The sequence below is a fragment of the Mobula hypostoma genome, chromosome 5 (genome assembly GCF_963921235.1).
Source record: "Mobula hypostoma chromosome 5, sMobHyp1.1, whole genome shotgun sequence".
Lineage (NCBI taxonomy): Eukaryota > Metazoa > Chordata > Chondrichthyes > Myliobatiformes > Myliobatidae > Mobula > Mobula hypostoma.
The window spans coordinates 37,987,914-38,009,718 of NC_086101.1; the positions used below are offsets into that span (position 1 = coordinate 37,987,914).

The 21,805-nt window shown below is 41.4% G+C and overlaps 1 protein-coding gene across 1 annotated transcript in view; it reads right to left on the reverse strand.

Moving 5' to 3' along the window:
- kpnb3 (karyopherin (importin) beta 3) overlaps nt 1-21,805 on the reverse strand; it is a 73,649-nt gene that overhangs the window by 43,578 nt on the left and 8,266 nt on the right. The window contains exons 2-5 of the mRNA XM_063048417.1: nt 14,598-14,678; nt 11,610-11,802; nt 9,885-9,987; nt 6,046-6,142 (exon numbers count right to left, since the gene is read on the reverse strand). Of these exons, the coding sequence (XP_062904487.1) occupies nt 6,046-6,142; nt 9,885-9,987; nt 11,610-11,802; nt 14,598-14,678 (474 nt within the window). The remainder of the gene's footprint in view (nt 1-6,045; nt 6,143-9,884; nt 9,988-11,609; nt 11,803-14,597; nt 14,679-21,805) is intronic.

Consider the following 21,805-nt stretch of genomic DNA (forward strand, 5'->3'; position numbering starts at 1 on the left):
GTTATCACCAGTGGGATCTCAGTTGATCTGCCACCTGTCTTCAGGAGTTTCGGCCCGCTTATGATCAAGACTCCCTCGAGGTGGTGGGCCAGCAGTGCTAAAGCACCACCTCCCACTGGTGAGCTTAAAAACTTGGCATCTGTCTCTATCAGAGTTGTTGGTCACTTCCATCCAACAGATAGTCTGCTCTTCAGGTGTCTATGCAACTACTGAAGGGTTTGCAAGATATGTATACACTGACTATCTGCCCCAATACTTAGCTCCTGCTGGAAGAATATAATAGTCATTTACTTTGTTAAAACAATAAATGGGAATGAAATGCACGTCTACAAGAAAGGTCAAGGGAATTTTCATTACTCTGCTTGGAGCTCACTCCACCACGGAAAAGAATTGCATTTACATGGCCCTTTCAGAACCTCATTATAGTTAATGAAGCTTTTCTTGGAACTAGTAGCTGGTGTAAAGGGAATACAGTGCCCCAGCTGCACACAGCCAGCTCGTGCAAACAGCAGTGCAGTAATGACCAGATCAAGATTTCTTCAGTAAAATATAGTGATGGAGAATAACTTTGGTTTAACCAGGAAAATAGAGGTGAGAAGTTTATTTTCCTTGGCTGATGACATTCAAGCAAAGAAGTTAGTCTCAGAATAAGGGGCTGATGAATTCATTACAAGGTTAGAATGTTGTTCTTAAAGAGGGAATACTCACTTCCTAGGGCTCTGGAGGCTCAGGCATTGAGCTCATTCAAAATTAAGGGAGTCCAACAGATCCAGGTTTAATGCAGGGAAATGCCATTGAGCCAGAACATAAGCCATAATGTAGCCAGAGTCAGAATCACCATGGAAACAGCTTCTTCAGCCCATCACACCTGTGCTTACCAAGCTGTCTTTTAAGCTAAGGTACTCAAATGTGAGCTTATCTTGCCAACAAACAACCTTATATTTAAAAAAATACCCTATTTATATTTTCAATGAAAATGTTCACTCTTCACATGAACCACTGATATGTTAAGTTACAAAATGTTGGAGGAACTCAGCAAGTCAGGCAGCACCTATGGTAAAGAATAAACATTGACATTTCAGGCCAAGATTCTTCTTCAGGAGTGGGCAGGAAGGGGGAAGATGTTTTAATAAAAAAGTAGGGGAAGGCAGACCTGCCAGAAGATGATAGGTGAAGCAGGTGGGCATGGAAGATAAAAGCCAAGAAAGGAATATGATAGGAGGGGAGAGTGGACCATGAGAGAAAGGGAAGAAGGAGAGGCACCAGGGGAAGGTGATAGGCAAGTGAGTAGAAGAGGTAAGAGGTCCGAGTAGGGAACAGAAGAAAAGGGAAGGAGGGAGGGAAAAAAATTACTGGAAGGAGACATTTATGTGTAGGCCATCAAGTTCGAGGCTACCTAGATGGAACATGAGGAGTTCCTTCTCCACCCTGAGAGTGTACGGAATGCATCCTAGGGTACTGAAAGAAATGGCAGAGGTTATAGTTAAGGCTTTGGTGATAATTCACCAAAATTCTATGGACTCTGGGCAGGTCCCAGCAGACTGGAGGAAGGTGAATGTCACACTGCTCAAAAAAGGAAATAGGCAAAAGGCAGGTAACTATAGGCCAACAACAGGAATTCTGCAGATGCTGGAAATTCAAGCAACATACATCAAAGTTGCTGGTGAACGCAGCAGTCCTGACGAAGGGTCTCGGCCTGAAACGTCGACTGCGCCTCTTCCTATAGATGCTGCTTGGCCTGCTGCGTTCACCAGCAACTTTGATGTATGTAACTATAGGCCAGTTAGATTAACATCTGTAGTTGGGAAAATGCTTGAAACTATCATTAAAGTAATTTTTCTTCTGGGAAGAAATGGATCCATTAGGCAGATGCAGCAGAGGCAAGTCCTGTTTGACAAACTTACTGGAGTTCTTTGAGGATATAACAAGCGCAGTGGATAGAGGGGAACAGATGAACATTATTTACTTGAATTTCCAGGTGTTCGATAAGGTGCCACAAAAAAGACTTAAGGATGCATAGAGTTGGGATACACAGGTGTTTCTCTTGCTGGCAATCAGTGGTGAGCAGTGTGCCACAGAGATTAGTGCTGGGCCCACAACTGTTCGTGATATACATTAACGATCTGGAAGAGGGGACCGAATGCGGTGCATCTATGTTTGCTGATGACAATAAATTGAGTGGAAAAACAAACCGTGCAGAGAGTCTGCAGAGATATAGACAGCTTAAGTTAGTGGGCAAGGGTCTTGCAGATGGAGTACAATGTTGGTAAATGTGAGGTCATCCTCTTTGGAAGGAAAAATGGAAGATCAGATTATTATTTAAATGGTAAAAGATTACAGCATGCTATCAAGAAGGCAAATGAAATACTGGTCTTCATGCTAGAGGGATCGAATTTAAGAGCAGGGAGTTGTGCTGCAACTATATAGGATACTGGTGAGGCCACATCTGGCGTACTGCATGCTGGTCTCCTTACTTGAAGGAAATACTGGCTTTGGAGGAGGTGCAGAGGAAATTCACCAGGTTCATTCCAGAGGTGAGGGGATGAGGAGAGATTGAGTCGCCTGGGACTATACTCGCTGGAATTCAGAAGAATGAGAGGAGATCCTATAGAAACATATAAAACTATGAAAGGGATAGATAAAATAGAGGCAGGGAAAGTTGTTTCCACTGGTAGGTGAGACTAGAACTAGGGAAACATAGCCACACAGCCTAAATTTAGGATGGAGACGAGGAACTGCTTTTCCAGTGGTGAATCTGTGGAATTCTCTGCCCAATGAAGCAGTGGAGGCTACCTCAGTAAATATATTTAAGACAAGGTTGGATAGATTTTTGCATAGTAGGGGAATTAAGAGTTATGGGGAAAAGGCAGGTAGGTGGAGATGAGTCCATGGCCAGATCAGCCATGATCTTATTGCATGGCAGAGCAGACTCAACAGACCAGATGGTCTAATCCTGCTCCTATTTCATATGTTCTTATGTGGCACAAGAGGAGGCCATGGACGAACATGCTGGAACGGGAATAGGAACAGGAATTAAAATGGTTGGCCATCAGGAAATTCTGCTTTGTGGATGGAGTGGAGGTGCTCAACAAAGCAGTCCCCAATTTATGTTGGATCTCACCAACATGGAGGATGCTGCATCGACAGCACTGATACATCATACAAAAGATTCAAAGGTGAAGTGCTGCCTCACCTGGAAGAACTGTTTGGGGCCCTGAATGGGGCGAAGGGGGAGGGGCGGAGGGTGGAAAGAAGTGTTTGGTGGTAGGATCCCGGAGAAGATGGCAGAGGGGGCGGAGAATAATGTATTGGATGTGGAGGTGAGGACAAGAAAAACTGTAATCCCTGTAAGGCAGTGGGAAGAAAGGGTGGGCGCAGATATCTGAGAACAGAGGAGATGTAGGTAAGGCCATCAATGGTGGAGGAGGAAGGGAAACTTTTCTTTGAACAAGGACATCTGATGTTCTGGAAAGGAAAGCTCCACTCTCGAAGCAGATGCAGTGAAAATAAAGTACTGTAACCGAGAAAAGCAAATAGCAATTTTACAAGAGACAGGGTGGGAAAAGGTATCAATATGTTTATAAAAGATGTCGATAGACATCTTCTCTCCAGAGATGGAGACTGAGCGATTGAGGAAGGGAGGCGTCAGAATTGGACCAAGTGAATTTAAGGACAGGGTGGAAGCTGGAGGCAAAGTTGATGACATTGATGAGCTTAGCATGGATACATAAAGCAGCACCAATGTAGCACAGCAAGAGTTGGGGACCATTCCCAGGGCTGACTTGGAACATGGTCTGTTCTATGTAGCCAATGTAGACATAGCTGGGGCCTATGGCTACCCCTTGAGTTTGGAAAAAGATGAAGGAGAAATTGAAGGCCAGGACCAGCTCTGCCAGACAGAGGAGGGTGGTAGTGGAGGGGAACTGGGTGGGTCTTTTGTTGAGAAAAAAGCAGAGCACTTTAAGGTCTTCTAGGTGGGAGATAGAAGTTTGGAGGGAGTGGAAAGGAGTTATCCAGAGTTGATGAGGTTAGGGATGGTGTCAGAGGAAATTTTCTGATGGTCCTCAGTGGGGACCCCTTTCAAGGGGCAAGTAAAAAGTGCTTGAAAGTTGCCATCTGGCCTCAACAATGTTGAGATCAGTCTGCCACATGATAACAGCACCCCCTTTGTCTGCAAGTTAGATGGCAAGGTTGAGATTTGTGCAGAGCGTATGGAGGGCAGTGCATTCAGAGGGGTAAGGATCCAGGAGGAGAGAGGACTGCTGAAGTTGAGCTGGTTGATGTCTTGTCAGTAATTAGAGATGAAAAGATCCAGAGCAAACAGAAAATCAAGAACGTGGTGTCTGGTTGGTGGGGAGGGTTGGAGAAGGGTGAGTAATTCTTGCCAAAGAAGTGGGCTTGGAGGTGGCAACGAAGAAAGAAGAGCTCAGTGTTTTAGTGGGTGCAGAACTCAAGAGGTGCGAGTGAAGGGAAACAAAGGCCAGGCCCTTGTTGAGGACAGAATCCTCTGCCTCAGAGAGGGGAAAGTCAGAGGGAATGGTGAAGACAGAGCAGATTAGAGCTGGAATCAGAGGGGGCGGAGAGTGGTGACGTCTGAGGGGGGAGAGATGGGGGAAACAGGGAAGGTAGGGAGGGAGGAGGAAGATAGATGCTCTGAGGACTCGAGAAGTGACAGGGGAGCCTGAGAGATGTGTTGTGACTGTCTATTGTATCTGGTGCTCCCGATGCTGCATCCTCTACATTGGTGATACCCAACACAAATAAGGAGACTGGCTGGTCGAGCACCTCTTCTCCATCCACTGTAAGTGGAAATTCCTGATGGTTAACCACTAATTCCTGTCCCCATTTCTGACATGTCAGTCCACGCCCTCCTCTTCTGCCACGATGAAGTCACTCTCGGGGTGGAGGAGCAATACCTCATATTCCATCTAGGTAGCCTCCAACCCGAATTACAAGATTTCTCTTTCTTGTAATTTTTCCCATCACCCTTCCTTCCTCCCCCTGGTGCTTCTCCTCCTTCCCTTTCTCCCATAGACCACTCTTCTCTCCATCAGGTTTCAGCTGAATTCCTCCAGCATTTTGAGTGTGTTGTTCTGGATTTCTAGCGCCTGCAGAATCTCAGGTTTACACTTTAACAGATGCACCATTTTGCATAGCATTGCCCAATTATACAGCACTGAAATTGGTTTGCGCATACATGCAAACCAAGCTGCCTACATGAGCTCGCCCTATTTGCCCGAGTTTGACCCAGATCCACTAAACTTTTCCTTCCATCCCACTGTCATAAATCTATTGAATAGTCCCCTATTAAGCTCAACGTGACCTCACAATCTGCCTCACTATGTTATTGTCTGCCAAGACTGCACTTTCCAAGTAACACGATATTCCCCTTCTCTTCTGCAGCATGGTGCTAGAGGATCTTTTACAGCCAACCAAGAGGACACCAGTTCAACATTTTGCCCAAAACAAGCAAATCTGATTACGTCTTCAGTATTTTGATAGGATATAATCTCTAAGATTTTGGTGTGGATCTTGAACCCACAACCTTTTGACTAACAAGGAAATATACAGCACACTTTTTTAAAAAATAATTTTTAAGAGTGCATTAGGATTGTGGCAGTTAACATGACTTTTTACATTGCCAAACATTATCTGCAGGGAGTTTGTATGTACACTACGTGGGTTTCCTCTGGGTGATCCCATTTCTTCCAAAATTCTGTATAGGCTAGGATTGGTCATGTTATGTTAGCACCTCAAACGTGGCAGCAGTTGTGGGCTCCCCGCCTCCCAGCACATCCTCAGACTGTGTTGGTCTTTGACAAAAACAACCATTTTACTCATGTTTTGATGTGCATGTGACAAAACTATTCTTCTCTTAAAAATAGGAATGGTATTTGCACAATTTTGTTTTAAATGATAAATGCTCACATCGTATCTCAACCTTTACATTTTATCACTTATCAGAAATCTAAAAAACAAATAGGACTATCATAAAGCACATGATAAGAGTAGGCAGCAGTGATAACCACCACTGGTAGCCCTTACATTTGTGTTTTCCAGATCTTGCATGCACTGCAGCAACATGCGTTTGATGACTTCAAGGTAATGTTGTTGCTGGTTTCCAAAGATGCCAGGGAAATTCCTATAATAAATAACATCTTATTAAATGTTTTAGAGTTAACTCATAAGCCATTTTGCATTTGATTAACGAAGACACAAGATACTGCAAATTCTGGAATTTGGAGCAAGAAAGTGAGCAGTTGGTGGAACTCAAGCATCTATGGAGGGAAACAGACAGTTGACGTCTCATCAGGACTGTACAGGCAGCTTTTTTTTGACTAAAGTGAACATCATACAGACCGACTTCTGCTGTCACCACTTTTGATATTTAACTAACTCTTCCTTCCACCCATTTTGGCCTTCCAATTTTGTCCTCTTTCTCTTGTACAGCATTCATTTAAAACTCAAGCTCGTACCAAAACTAACCCAAAACATTAACTCTGCTTCTTTCCTTCGAGATACTGCCCAAGCTACTGTGCATTCCCTCTCTTATTCAAGGCAGAGGGGAAGTGAACTACACTGAGACGATATGATATCTTTCCACTATGCTGTGCATAAAGGTTTCCATTGTAAATACACCAGTGTACGTGGCAAACCACAGGCTGAGGTCAGAAAAATTGTCTAATGACAAATTGAACCAAAATGACATCTGACAAAACTAGAGCAATCGTGCAAGCTTATGGCATAAAGATTTGAGAATATTTCACTCTTCCACTTGTGGTTCCTTTTAATTCATTCCTGATCCCAGGGAGCGCATCAAAAGCAGTACACAGCACAAGACTCACTGGTCAAGATCAAATTTCAGTAGGTCAATGCTGGAAAACAGTTCAGGTCAAATTGATTACATTTAGATTCCCACAGTGAGACTCTAGAGAAGGCCTTCATATTTAAAGATAGAAAAAGGAATATGTAAATAACATTAAGTAAAATAGTAAAGATGGATTTCACAATTTTAAAATTCCTGCCAATAATTTCTTTCCCTTCACAGCTTTCTACTCACTACAAATTAGCAAGGCAAATAGAACCACTTTAGTTTATAGGTCCTCTGTTGACAATTTGCAGATCTGAAAACCAAAAACAAAAAAAAACTCTTCAAAAAGGTGGTAGGAGCAAATATGTTACCCAAGAGTGACATAATTTAGGTGCCTGAGACAATTATTGGAGTTAATAAAACGGATAAAAAGATATTTGGTAGTGAAAAACCAGAATATGAAAGCAATTTTTAAAATGTTAAGGGCAATTATTCACAGAGGACTGTAAAAATCTGGAATAGAGTCTCCTTACTGCAAATGCTCCCCATCCTTTCCAACTATTGCTAGGAAGCAGTTTCAAGTGTTTAAAACTGGATTGGTAGATTTTGGTTACGTCAGAGTATTGAGAACCATAGAAACAGTGGGAAGAAAGTTAAGATCAGCCACAAGTTAACCAAATGACAGAACAGACTCAATAGATTAAATGGCCTACTTATGTTCCTGTACAAATGTCTATCAACTGGCTCAGCGAAACTACACCTGACTGCTTCAAAACAGTCAGTTCAGATTGCAACACCAACTTGAATCCGGTTTCAACACAGCTAAAACTAAAAACAAAGAAATACGTTGTCAACTAAGCAATTATGATTATGAACTGAAGCAGTGCTATATTTGCTGAAGCCAAACCTACATTAATTGGACAGCTTTGCAAATAAGTGCAATGATCCGATATGGCAGGAAGTATACAAGTCGGCGCAGTAGCCAAGAGGTTCGCACAATGCTTTACTGCACAGGTGACCTGGTTCAATCCCCACCACTGCCTGTAAGGAGTTTGTATGTTCTCCCCGTGACTGTGTGGGTTTCCTCCCACAGTCCAAAGACATACCACTTGGCAGATCAAATGGTCATTGTAAGTTGTTACTAGGAATAAATCAGGGAATTGCTGGGTGGCGTGGCTCAAAGGGCCTATTCCTCGCTTTATCTCAATAAATAAAAAGCACACCAAGGTGCTCTGGGACACAAGAGCACCTTGACCCAAAGCATTATCCATGTATTTGCAGAGTTTCAACCCAAATCGGCGACTGCCCACCTTACCAGGATGATACCTGACCCTGCTGGGTCCCTCCAACTTGTCTTTTGCTCCAGATAACAGCACTGGATTTGGTGTTTCCATTAACCTTTGCTTTAGTTCAAGTTCTTTTCACATCTGTTGAGCATCGTCCGCACTGTTTTCAGTTATAACATCACCATCGAGTCCTTAGGCTCATTCCACCATTCCATTAAAACATGCCCAACGGCAACTCAATACCAATCACCTGCTCATACTTATTCCTTCATATCACACACAAACTATTTTAAAAGGATGCTGGAATTCCAAAACTAAAAAGACAGAAAATACTGGAACCATTCCGCAACACAGCTAGCTTCAATAGTGCTGAAAAAAATGTTTCAAGTCACAGATGATAGCCCATTGATTTCCATTTTGAACATTTTAACAAGCGTTTTCGATTTACCACTACCGTTGTAACTGCACTTGTATGTGTCACAAACAATAATAATCAAATAAAAAGCTTGGTTGAGGAGGTTATTATTTTGAAGAGAAGCATCAACTCTTCTCTGCAAGGCCAATGAACAGCTGCTTCAGTTGTACCTGCACCTTTATATAACGCACCCAAGTTGCTGTAGTACCTTCCTTTTGACGTCTCTCATTGAGGCGATCAGTCATGGTGGGATGGTTGCAGGCTCCAATATTGTCTATTCTGGTGCACCCCATGGTGCTTCACAACTAACAGCATTTGGGAAATGCAGAGGGACAGAATCCCCCACTTCCACAAGGATGGGAGCAACAGGGAAGGAAGGTGGGGGGGGGGGCAGAAGCCATAATAAGATGTGGAGAGGAGTACAAGCTTTTAGTAGGTGATAGGTGAAGGTGGGTGAGAAAGAGAGGGAGATGAAGTAGGAAGCTGGAAGGTGATAGATTCAAGAGGCGAGGGCTAAAGGAGAAATCTAACAGGAAAGGACAGTGGACCTTGGAAGAAAGGGAAGGAGGAAGGAAACCAGAGGAACAGATGAATAGGGGAGAGAAAGGATGAGAGGGTAAACAGAATGGGGAATGGAGAAAGAGAAAGGGGAGGGGAAGTAATTACTGGACATTGTAGAAAACGATTTTCATGCCATCAGCTTGGAGGCTACCCAAACAGAATGAGGTGCTGCTCTTCCTATTGGAGTTTGGTCTCATTACGGATGAGATGAGGCCAATGGACAAACATGCCAGAATAGGAATGAGAAGTTGAACTGAAATGGTGGCCACTGGTAGATCCTGCCTTCTGTGGCAGACAGAGCGAAAGGGCTAACAAAGCCTTTAGCGCCTGTAAAACCTTGTGTTATTGATTAGATAATCTGTTTAAGCAATACCGGTGAAGAAATCACAGTAATCAGAACCATGGGATGAATTCTTCTTCTTTTTGAAAACACATTGTGCTGGAAGGCCTCTGAGCAGCACTCTGTGACAAAGTGTCACAATTTGTAGAGTTGCTGCCTCAGCACCAGGGAACCAAGCTCAATCCTGGTGTCCAGAGCAGTCTATGTGACACTTCTCCTTGTGAAACCTCAGTGCTCCTGCGTCCAGTGAGAGATGATGGATGAACTGAAGAACTAAAAGGGTTAACAATAAATCAAGTCAAATCAGTAGATGCCATAGGCAGGGAAGGGATTATGATATGGTGAATGTGACTGGGAGTTAGTAATTCACTGTAGGTAATTCCATAATAAAATTGGATCGTATTTTATTGCAGTAGCATCTCTGTACCCTACACAAAAGCTTAAAATGGCAATTCACTAAAAGGAACTTACCAGAAAATATGTAGGGCAGCTTCACGCAGAGCCACGTTTTGGGAGCTGACAGATTCAAAGAGAAATTTCAAGATTTCTGGCCATTGGTTGTTGCCATCATCATCTGGATATGAACAAGCAATATCTTGAGCTTGTAACAAACCAAGTTTATGCAGACTAGTCCCTCACTTCTGTTCAGATGCCCAACTAGTGGCATCTGCATTTAAAGATTAAGTTATTACATTGGAACTCTGGCACAGAATAAGGTCTAACAATACCATTTTATTTTGTCATACGTGCTCCATAGCAGTTGTTTCTGTCACTCCTAACAACCTTCTGGATTGTATTACTGTTCCTTTCATTTATCTAACCTCTCTGAAAATACATCTACACATTCTACTGTATGGTAAAGAGGTTTCTTGGAAATTCCTTATCAAATTTATTAATAATTCTTTATACTTATGATCCTAAGTTTGTCTTGATTTTATGCAGAAACACCTGCTCAACACAAAAGAAATTCTATCAAAGTCAACAGAGAGATGCACATTTACGACAGGCAATCACAGCTTTGATATTGTTCAAAGGATCTGCAATGAATTGAAATACGATTACTATTGCTTCTGGTATTTCATCCCTTGCTAACGTTAAGCTGCACAGTAACCTAATCCACACTAAGCCCATGTTGCCATCTTCTTATAGCATGTTAACAATTCTAAAGTTTTTTTTATCATGGGGTTTAATCTTTTAATAATACTGTTTACCTTTTAACAATTGCTAAATGAGGTAGGGTAAAGCACAATTCCCATGTCCAAACCTGGTCTCGGCTCTGAATGCCTAGGTGAATATATTGCACTGAACAGTTCAAAAATGCATGAGATTTGGAAACAAAAATTTTACAAAACAGAACTACTGAAACTAATTGGCCTGTGCTTTTGCTTATCCTTCATACAAACAATAAAGAGCAGGGTCAATTACAAGTAAACACTGAAAAGATGGAGAAATTTCTAAAAACATGTAGGAAGGTTGATAGGGCTAAAGTAGAGAAGATGTTTCCAGTCATGAGTGATGAAATCTAGGAACAACTGATAATTTTTAAGATTTCAAAAGGAAGAACTTTACCCAGAGTGGCAAGAAATGGGCTCTTGGTACAATATGGAGTGATTGAGCCAAATAGTGCAACTACTATTCCATTTTAAAATATTTCAGATAAAATTTGCCTTTATAATTTCTCTGCTCTTCGCAAAATAGCAGATAGTGAAGTTTCAATAAAATGCTGCAAGGAGAATAGAATCACTAATATCAATGGAACCATCTACTCCCCACATGTTACGCACAGTAGTAGTTAGCACAACACTTTACAGCGCAGGAAACTCAGGTTCAAATCCTGCCACTGCCTGTAAGGAGTTTGTAATTTCTCCCTGTGGGTTGCCCTCCACAGTCCAAAGGCGTACCACTCAGTAATTGTCCCCCGATTAGGTTAAGATTAAATTAGTTGGTTGCTGGGTAGCGCGGCTTGAAGGGCCTATTCACACTGTACCTCAATAAAATAAATTTTGACAGCTCCAGTTGATTCACCTTCCACTTCCCTTGTACGCACTCTGTTTCAGGTGATAAGTACCCTTGGTGTAAATATGTTCTTATATCCATTCTGAATTGTTTGCCCCTTTAAGCCAAGATGCTCATTCCTTGAACTGGCAAGAAACACTGAAGATCATTGCTTAAATTAAGATATTACAAGTTACTAACCAATCAGATTCCTAGAGAGCTCTGCTGCAATGTCACATGTCTTCTTCCTGATGTTAGAAGATCCTTCCACCTGGATACCGAGAAGCAGCTCATGTTTGACAGCATTTTGTACCTCAGGGGTTAAATTTGGGAATATTTCTTCAAAAGAAGCAGATAGCATTCGCCGCATTAAAACAGCAGCCATTTGTCTCACCTGGAAGACAAAAATCCATTGATAAGGGCCTTTAAAAGAAGAGGCTGGGAGATAATTTAGACGTTTCAAATGATAAACTGGAACGCTCTTTGGTCAACTTATCCATTTGCATTGATTTTAATGGATAGTCCTGAAAATATCCATTTTCACACTTACTGTACACAATTCTCTTCTGAGCACTGTAGCTATCACCAGGCCTTCAGCTATTGTATTGTAGAGCACAGCCTGTTGCATTATCACTGCTCATTGGTGCTTTTGCTGATAACTTTAAGGCCATCTCCTCTAAATGCCAGTTTCTGCATTATAACACTCTTAAACCATGACAGTTTACAACGATGCAGGGCCTTAATAACACTCAATGGTTCCCGAAATGTACTGTAAGTGACTGCATGCCCAAAATGACAATATTAAGTTCTACAAGGGGAGTCATGATGTGCAAAAATGTGCACTGCAATACTATTTCTAACATCCAGAAAGACAAACCTCAACATTACACAGCATTCATGTCCCTCCAACAAATCCATATTAAATCTAGTACAATAACAGATCAAATCCAAAGAGCTTTTGCAGGTATATTAAGAGCAAAAGGATTGTAAGGGATAAAATTGGTCCTCTTGAAGATCAGAGTGGTTGGCTATGTGCGGAACCAAAGGAAATGGGGGAGATCTTAAATAGGTTTTTTGCGTCTGTATTTACTGAGGAAACTGGCATGAAGTCTATGGAATTGAGGGAATCAAGTAGTGAGATCATGGAAACTGTACAGATTGAAAAGGAGGAGGTGCTTGCTATCTTGAGGAAAATTAAAGTGGATAAATCCCCGGGACCTGACAGAGTGTTCCCTCGGCTCTTGAAGGAGACTAGTGTTGAAATTGCGGGGGCCTGGGCAGAAATATTTAAAATGTCGTTGTCTACAGGTGAGGTGCCGGAGGATTGGAGAGTGGCTCATGTTGTTCCGTTGTTTAAAAAAAGGATCGAAAAGTAATCCGGGAAATTATAGGCCGGTGAGTTTAACGTCGGTAGTAAGTAAGTTATTGGAGGGAGTACTAAGAGACAGAATCTACAAGCATTTGGATAGACAGGGACTTATTAGGGAGAGTCAACATGGCTTTGTGCGTGGTAGGTCATGTTTGACCAATCTATTGGAGTTTTTCGAGGAGGTTACCAGGAAAGTGGATGAAGGGAAGGCAGTGGATATTGTCTACATGGATTTCAGTAAGGCCTTTGACAAGGTCCCGCATGGGAGGTTAGTTAGGAAAATTCAGTCGCTAGGTATACATGGAGAGGTGGTAAATTGAATTAGACATTGGCTCAATGGAAGAAGCCAAAGAGTGGTGGTAGAGAATTGCTTCTCTGAATGGAGGCCTGTGACTAGTGGTGTGCCACAGGGATCAGTGCTGGGTCCATTGTTATTTGTCATCTATATCAATGATCTGGATGATAATGTGGTAAATTGGATCAGCAAATTTGCTTATGATACAAAGATTGGAGGTGTAGTAGACAGTGAGGAAGGTTTTCAAAGCTTGTTGAGGGACTTGGACCAGCTGGAAAAATGGGCTGAAAAATGGCAGTTGGAGTTTAATACAGACAAGTGTGAGGTATTGCACGTTGGAAGGACAAAACAAGGTAGAACATACAGGGTTAATGGTAAGGCACTGAGGAGTGCAGTAGAACAGAGGGATCTGGGAATACAGATACAAAATTCCCTAAAAGTGGCGTCACAAGTAGATAGGGTCGTAAAGAGAGCTTTTGGTACATTGGCCTTTATTAATCAAAGTATTGAGTATAAGAGCTGGAATGTTATGATGAGGTTGTATAAGGCATTGGTGAGGCTGAATCTGGAGTATTGTGTTCAGTTTTGGTCACCAAATTACAGGAAGGATATAAATAAGGTTGAAATAGTGCAGAGAAGGTTGACAAGGATGTTGCCAGGACTTGAGAAACTCAGTTACAGAGAAAGGTTGAATAGGTTAGGACTTTACTCCCTGGAGCGTAGAAGAATGAGGGGAGATTTGATAAAGGTATATAAAATTATGATGGGTATAGATAGAGTGAATGCAAGCAGGCTTTTTCCACTGAGGCAAGGGGAGAAAAAAACCAGAGGACATGGGTTAAGGGTGAGGGGGGAAAAGTTTAAAGGGAACATTGGGGGGGCTTCTTCACACAGAGAGTGGTGGGAGTATGGAATGAGCTGCCAGATGAGGTGGCAAATGCGGGTTCTTTATTAACATTTAAGAATAAATTGGACAGATGCATGGATGGGAGGTGTATGGAGGGATATGGTCCGTGTGCAGTTCAGTGGGACTAGGCAGAAAATGGTTCGGCACAGCCAAGAAGGGTCAAAAGGCCTGTTTCTGTGCTGTAGTTTCTATGGTTTCTATTTATCCAGAAAGTGGATTGTAAAATGAAGAAACAATTTTAGCCTAAACAGATATAGGCTCTTCAGCCCACAACACATGCCAACCCCTTCTAACTACACTAATCCCATTTCCTGTCACCTTAAACCTATGTCCTCTTATTTTTGATACCCCCACTGTGGGAAAAAGATTCTGACCATCTATGTTTCAGGTCACTTCTTGGGCTCCTTTACTCCGAGGAAAACAAGCCCAGCCTCGGGTATGAGCAAAATTAGACATTTGGTCACAATGAACTGCAAGTCAAAATAGTCTCATTCATTTATTTCTGGATAAGCACTATGAAACACGAGATACAAGTTTTTAAACACTCATCCAGCACAAAAATTAGCCTTCCTATTATTCAATCAACAAACTGAAGGAAAAGTAAAGATTGATAATTACCTCCTCTGCAGCTGCTGAATTCCTGAGAGCTTGCAGAAGGAACGTGATCTTCGATTGTCCAGGGATATTTTCATAAGTTTCCTGAATAACAGAGAGGAGAATTGAAAATCTAAAGTTCCCAGTGCAAACACCAATAAAATTAGTCTCAAACACTGCAGGATCTCAGAGTAAGCAACAATTTTTCGCCCAAATAAGCTTGAAATTTTAATTTAACTAACTTCGGAAATTTGGAACTTTGACACATTGACAAGACACCCTGTCACAAGTATTAGTGTATCTTCTTGATCATTATTAATGTACTAATTTCAGCAACCATATGTGACCTCTAAATCTAGGGGAAGCAATCCTTTAACTGCTCATCCACCTCATCAGTAACTTTGCCTCACGTACAGGGGTATCTACATTACCGCCTATGCACGATACACTGTTACAAAGGTTTAAACTGTTAAAGCTCAATATCATGAGCAAATATAGAGGAGGAAACAAAGGAAGTCCAGCATTTAGCCCCATTCCCGTGCCAACAATCTGACCAAATATCAGGCTCACTATCAGGTGTTTTAACATCACCATCATTCATGCTGCATCTGCTCCAATTAGGTAGAATTATAATCCTAACAAAAAGATTGATACCTACAAAACAAGACAAACTGTGCAAGATTGTTGTTAATTGGCTGAATTGTCATGGACTTTATAAAAAAAAACAGCCATAAATGAGCATCCCCACAAAATCAGAGTCTTCCCTAACCAGAAGCCCTGGATGAACAATGAGACCCACAATCAGCTGAGGGCCAGATCAAAGGCATTCAAGTCTGGCAACTAAGAAAGATACAAGAGGTCCAGGTACAATCTCCAGAAAGCCATCTCACACGCAAAGTGGCAATTCTGGACTAAATTTCAATCAATGAAGGATGCTTAACAGCTGCGGCAATACCATCACCTCTTACAAAGTGAAACCAAGTGACATAGGTGACAACAGGGTTTTGCTTCCAGATGAGTTCAAAGCCTTCTATTCTTGCTTTGATCATCAAAACATGGAAGAACCATCACGAACGCCCACAGCCTCAATGTTCCTGTAATTTCAGTCTGAGGTCAACATGAGAGCATCCTGCAGGAGAATGAACTCACAGAAAGCATCTGGCCTAGATGGCGTCCCTGGCTGAGTATTAAATACTTGTGCTGATAAACGGACTGGAGTGTTCACTGAGACCTTTAACCCCTCACTTTGGCAGTTTGAGGTACCCAACTGCTTCACGCAGACTTCAATTATATCAGTAACAATTATATCAACTCAATAACTACGACTAGCACTTAGATCCAGTGATGAAGTGTTTTGAGAACCTGGTGATGAAACATATCAACTCCTGTCTGAGAAGTGACTTGGATCCACTTCAATTTGCCTACTGGCACAACGAGTTCACAGCAGATGTCATATCTCTGACTCTTCACTCAACCTCGGACAGCAAAAATGCACACATCAGGATGCTCTTTATTGACTACAGCTCGGCATTCAATACTACCATACACTCTAAGCTAATCAATAAACTTCATGACCTTTACCTCAATAGCTCCTCATGCAAATGGATCCTCTATTTCCTCACTTGCAGACCCCAGTCAGCTCGGATTGGCAAAAACATCTCCACAATCTCCTTCAGTACAGGTAGACCACAAGGCTGTGTGCTTAGCCCCCTGCTCTATTCACTTTATACTTATGACTGTGTGGCTAAGCACAGTGCCAATGCCATATTTAAGATTGCTGATGACACGAATTTAAGGTGGTGACGAATTAGCGTACAGGACAGCGACTGACTATCTGGCTGAATAGTGCCTCAGCAATAACCTCTCACTCAATGTCAGCAAGGAGTTAACTACTGACTTCAGGAGGTTCGTGAGCCAGTCCTCATCAGGGAATTAGAGGTGGAGAGGGTCGGCAACTTAAATTCCTTGTGCCAAGACTTCAGAGGACTCGTCCTTGGCCCAATACGCAAGTGCAATTACAAAGAAAGTACAGCAGCACGTTTACTTCCTAAGGAGTTTGTAAAGATTCAGCATGACATCCAAAACTTAAGACAAACTTCTATAGAGAGTATAGTGACTGGCTGTATCACAGCCTATTATGGAAAAACTAATGCCTTTGAACAGAAAATCCTACGAAAAGTAGTGGATACAGCCCGGTCCCTCACGGGTAAAGCCCTCTCCACCAATGAGCACATTTACACTGTACGTTGTCACAGGAAAGCAGCATCCATCATCAAGGACCCTCACCATCCAGCTCATGCTCTCTTCTCACTACTGGAAGGCACAGAAACCTCTGCATTCACACCACCAGGTTCAGGATCAGTTATTACCCCTCAACCATCAGACTCCTGAACCAAAGGGGATAACTTCACTCTCCCCAATCTCTGACTTGTTCCCATAACCTATAGACTCGCTTTCAAGGACTCTTCATCTCATGTTCTTGATATTTATTACTTATCATTATTTATTTACTTACTCTCTTTTTGTATTTGCAGTTTGTTGTCTTTTGCACACTGGTTGTCCGCCTTATTAAGATACAGTGTTTCATTTTCTATTGTGGTTATTGGATTTATTGAGTATGCTCACAAGAAAATGAATCTCAGGGTTGTATACGGTGACATATGTACATTAATAAATTTACTTTGAACTTTCAATACATCTTTCTAATGAACCCAATTCCTAGATGATGTATTCACCTGATAAACTATGTGGATTTCTATAAAAGTCTCCATGAAGCACTTTGTTTTAAATGCTTTCCTTGCTTCATGAAATGCAAAAGGATATTGAATCAAACATGTAAGTTAGCACATGAATGTACTTTGGAAATCAAAAATAAAAACATTGAGCAGATTAGGCTCTACCAGAAACAATTCACTGGGAAGTAAGTGTGTTGCTCCTAACTAGTAATTTACTGCATTTGGTCTAAACTGTCAACTATGCTGAGCTCTGAGAAGTCGAGCTTGCTTGAAAGTTAATGGATATTAACCAAATTCAGGCGAGTTTACACATGCTCACGTTTGAAGTGAAAATACTTAATGAAATGTTGGCCTATACTTCATGGCAGCTGGCATATAAAGGGCTGCAAGTTGAATTAGTTACATGAAGCGCTGAGCAAGCCTCAGGAGCACTGCATCTCTGGAATACAGATGGGCCTTGAAGGATTCTGGAGAACAATACCAGGATTAAAAAGGGTCAAGCTATGAGAGGGGTGCATAGAGTAGGCTTGCATTCTTCAAAATAGAACAGATTAAAAAGGTGATCTATTGAAAGTGATTAAGGTGATTAAAGGATTTCATAGAGAGACTGCCCCTAGTAAGAGTCCAGAAATTGCCATAAACTTTACAATTAAATCTAGGACATGATGTAATACAAGGAAGTACTTCTTCACATAAAAGGTAGGGAAATCTCTGAAATCATACCACTAACAATACACAGAAGTGATTAGGAAGGCTAACAGAATGTTGGGCTCTATAATGTGCTCGTGAGGCCACACCTTGAATACTTTGTATATTTTTGGTCTCCACATCTCGTGAGGGATGTGAAAGCACTGGAGAGTGTTCAAAGAAGGGCGATTAGACTCATTCCAGGTCTGCAGGTTATGAGCTACGAAGATTGAAACAATTAAATCTTTTTAGCCTCATTAGACGTAGAATGAGAGGAGACATGCTAGAAGTGTTCAAAATCATTAAGGGTAAAAGCTGGATGCCAGCCACTACTTCAGAACTAATCCATCAACAACGACATGGGGCCATAGGTGGAAACTGGTTAAAGGGAGATTTCAGTCTAACATCAGGAAGCATTTCTTTTCACAGCGAGATGAGAACACATGGAACAAACTACCTCGTTGTGTAGTTGAAAGTATCACCTTAGACTTTCAAATCCAAACTCAATGGTTATTTTAACACACCATGTGAATGGAAATTTAGCAAGCTTTGTTGGGCCGAATGGCCTGTACTTCACAAAACTTTCTAATGCTGTAATGTTCTGTCAACTCAAGAGCTGAAGATGTAGAATCAATTAAAAGTCAAAAGGTTTTTTTTTGGAAAAAAAGACAAAAGATTATAGCATCAAGACAAGTAAGCTAGAATTCAGAACAAAATGCTAGAAGCATTCAGGTCAGGCTTAACCTGCACAGTATTTCCAGTATTTTCTAATTTTTGTTTTAGATTCCTAATGGCAGTTTGTTTTTAAACTTTTCAAACAGCTTTGGTGCATCTTGACTGCAATCTGATTAAATGATGAAAACTGCTAGGGAATAAAGACTACCTTCATCTCTAAACCATCAGTGCAAACAAATATTTGACATTTAGAGGGAGATAATCAGGACAGGACAGGACAGGAAAAATACACAACAGTTAACAAAATTACAAGACTTGAAATGCCAGTATACGTTTCCCAATGGAATACCCAATCATCCCATCCAAGGCAGTGCACAACCATTCCTGACCATAAAAACTTCACTGCTTAAAAGATTATTCCTTAAAATGATGTCTTTTCACACACTTTTCTGAAAATTGCAAAATATCACACTGATCAAGTAACACTGAACTCTAGTAGCTGCAATGTGGGATACACTTCCATACACAACAACTGGTTAATCTGCAGATGTTTTCCCAATCCTGGCTGAGGGACAAAAAAAATTAACCTGGACATTGGAGCAATACCCTGCTTCTTCAAAATAATTCCATGAACCTTTATGGGATACCCCAATGGTGGCACAGTAGTCAGCAACGTTGCCTCTATCTCCAAATATCCAGGTTCAATCCTAACCTTGGCTGCTGTCTCGGTAAATTTACATGTTCTTCATACAAGTTTTATCCTGGTATTAATTTCCTCCCATGTCCCACATGCTTGCTCTTGGCTGTACATTATCATTGCTGTAGACAAGTTGCAAAATGATCAAAGGGCAGTTGATACAGATAAGAGAAAATAACAGAATAAAGAGGGAAAATGGGACTGACCACGGGTTTATTGCACTGAACTGGCTGAATGGCTCCCTTCTGTGTTCAACTAGAAGCGCAAAGGAAACCCTCAATTTAGTGTCTAATCCAGTCTCAGTACTTCACCTTTGGAGGTGCCTTCTTTCAAATTAGATATTAAATTGAGGCTCACAGCAGCATTAAGAACAGAAGTAGCAAAAGACTTTGCTTTTCATACCCACCCTGCATTTCACTGATCATGCATGATCTACCTCAGTACCATTTTCCTGCACGAACCCCATCGTCTTCATTTTCCTTAACCTCCAAAATCCACTGAATATCCTGCAACTGAGTCTTCAATGCCCCCCCCCAACACAGAGAATTTCAAAGATCAATAACCCTGTGGCTGAGGAAAGTTCTCTTTCAGTCCTAAAAGGCCAATTCCTTATTTTGTGACTGTGACCTGACTCTACACACACCTTAGCCATGGGAAAACACATTCATGTCCTCCGACAAACCGATTATTTTGTAAATTGGTGACTCTACAGTGGCTGCATTACCATGGTATGGAGGTGCCAACGCACAGGATCAGAAAAGCTGTAGACTCAGTCAGCTCCATCACGGGCACGAACCAGGACATCATTAAAAGGCAGTGCCTCAAGAAGGTGGCATCCATCACTGGGACCTGGCCTCTTCTCATTACTGCAACCGTGGAGTCTGAAGACCCATGCCCAATGTTTTAGTAACAACTTCTTCCCCTTTGCCATCTAAACGGTCCATGAACCCATGGACACTTTCTCACTAATTTACCCTTTTGGCACTATTTAATTCTTCTTGTACCTTAGTAGCTTTTGAAGCATTACACTATTCTGCTGCCACAAAGCAAGAACTATCACAATGCAAGTCAGTGTTGATAAGCTTGATTCCACATTCTAAATTTATGATAAACCCCACCCAAGAAATCAATCTGATGAACCTACATTACATTCCCCCTACTACAAGTACATTCTCCCTGAAGTAGGGCCAGCCTCCCTGTACACAGAATCTTGAGTGTAGTTTCACCAGGGTTTAAGCAATTCCAGTAAGAGGCATTTACTCAAAACCATCGGCAATAAAGAACATACTGTTTTGCCTTTCCAATTACTGTATTTGCTGCACCCTTGCAAAAAAGGAATTTAATCCTTTTGAATACTCAACATCTTTCAATCTCATTTAAAAATTCTCCATCTTTGGTTGGCCTAAAAGTGTGAGCTCACATCTTTAGATTATATTCCATATGCCACATCCATTCCTTGTTAACCCACACTAACATTCAGCAATGTCAGCAGCAAAACTGGATATATTACACTTTAACCCCTCATCCAAATCATTAGTATAGAATTCAACCAAACATCAATCCCTGCAACATCCCACAAGTTTGCCTGGGTTTCTTGTGCTTAAGTCATTGGAGTAAAACTTGCGTCTACAACTTTCTTATTCAGTACCATCAACCGAACAACAAGAGTGAAAGGGCACATGGCTGACGGGCTTAGTGACTAATAACTTTACAAAAACAAAAGCCCAGAAACAAAGTCTTTAAAGATTTTTGCAACCGATCATAGACCAGAAAGCTCCAGATTAATTAACACCCAGCTGAATTTATCTCAACTGCAACAGGAGTGAAGGAACTTTAACATGTTGCCATAAATAAACGACTGCTGAAGTTAGTTACAGCCAGAGTGGAAATGGCTGGGTAGCTCCCCTGTAAATCAAGTTTGACAACCACAGCACAACATGACTGAGATTGATTTTATGTATGTTGTATACACCACCATCTTCTACTCTTGGAGGGATGACCCCTCTTTTATTGAGAATATGTTTAGTGCATTTTCTTTTTCCTGTTCAGGAAGTGGTTTGAGTAATTTGATTACATTTACTAGAAGTCATATACCCCAAGCAATTTCCTACCCACTGGCTACAAAGAGCTCTAAGCAACCTGAAAATAACAGCTGAATCCTGAGTACCATTGCAGTAACTATTTAGAAGCTCAGTTAACTATCAGTTGAGGACAGGTTCACAAATTGATGCAGGCCACTTCAGGGATGACAGTGCGGTTAGAACCAGAATCAGGTTTAACATTATTCTGAAATGTTGTTTTGTGGCAGCAGTATATTGCAATACATAATAATTAAAAAGTAATAAAATGCAGCAAGTACATATTTTAAAAAATGAATAAGTAATGCAAAAAGAGGAAAAAGTAGTGAGAAAGTGTTCATGGGTTCATTGCCCGTTCAA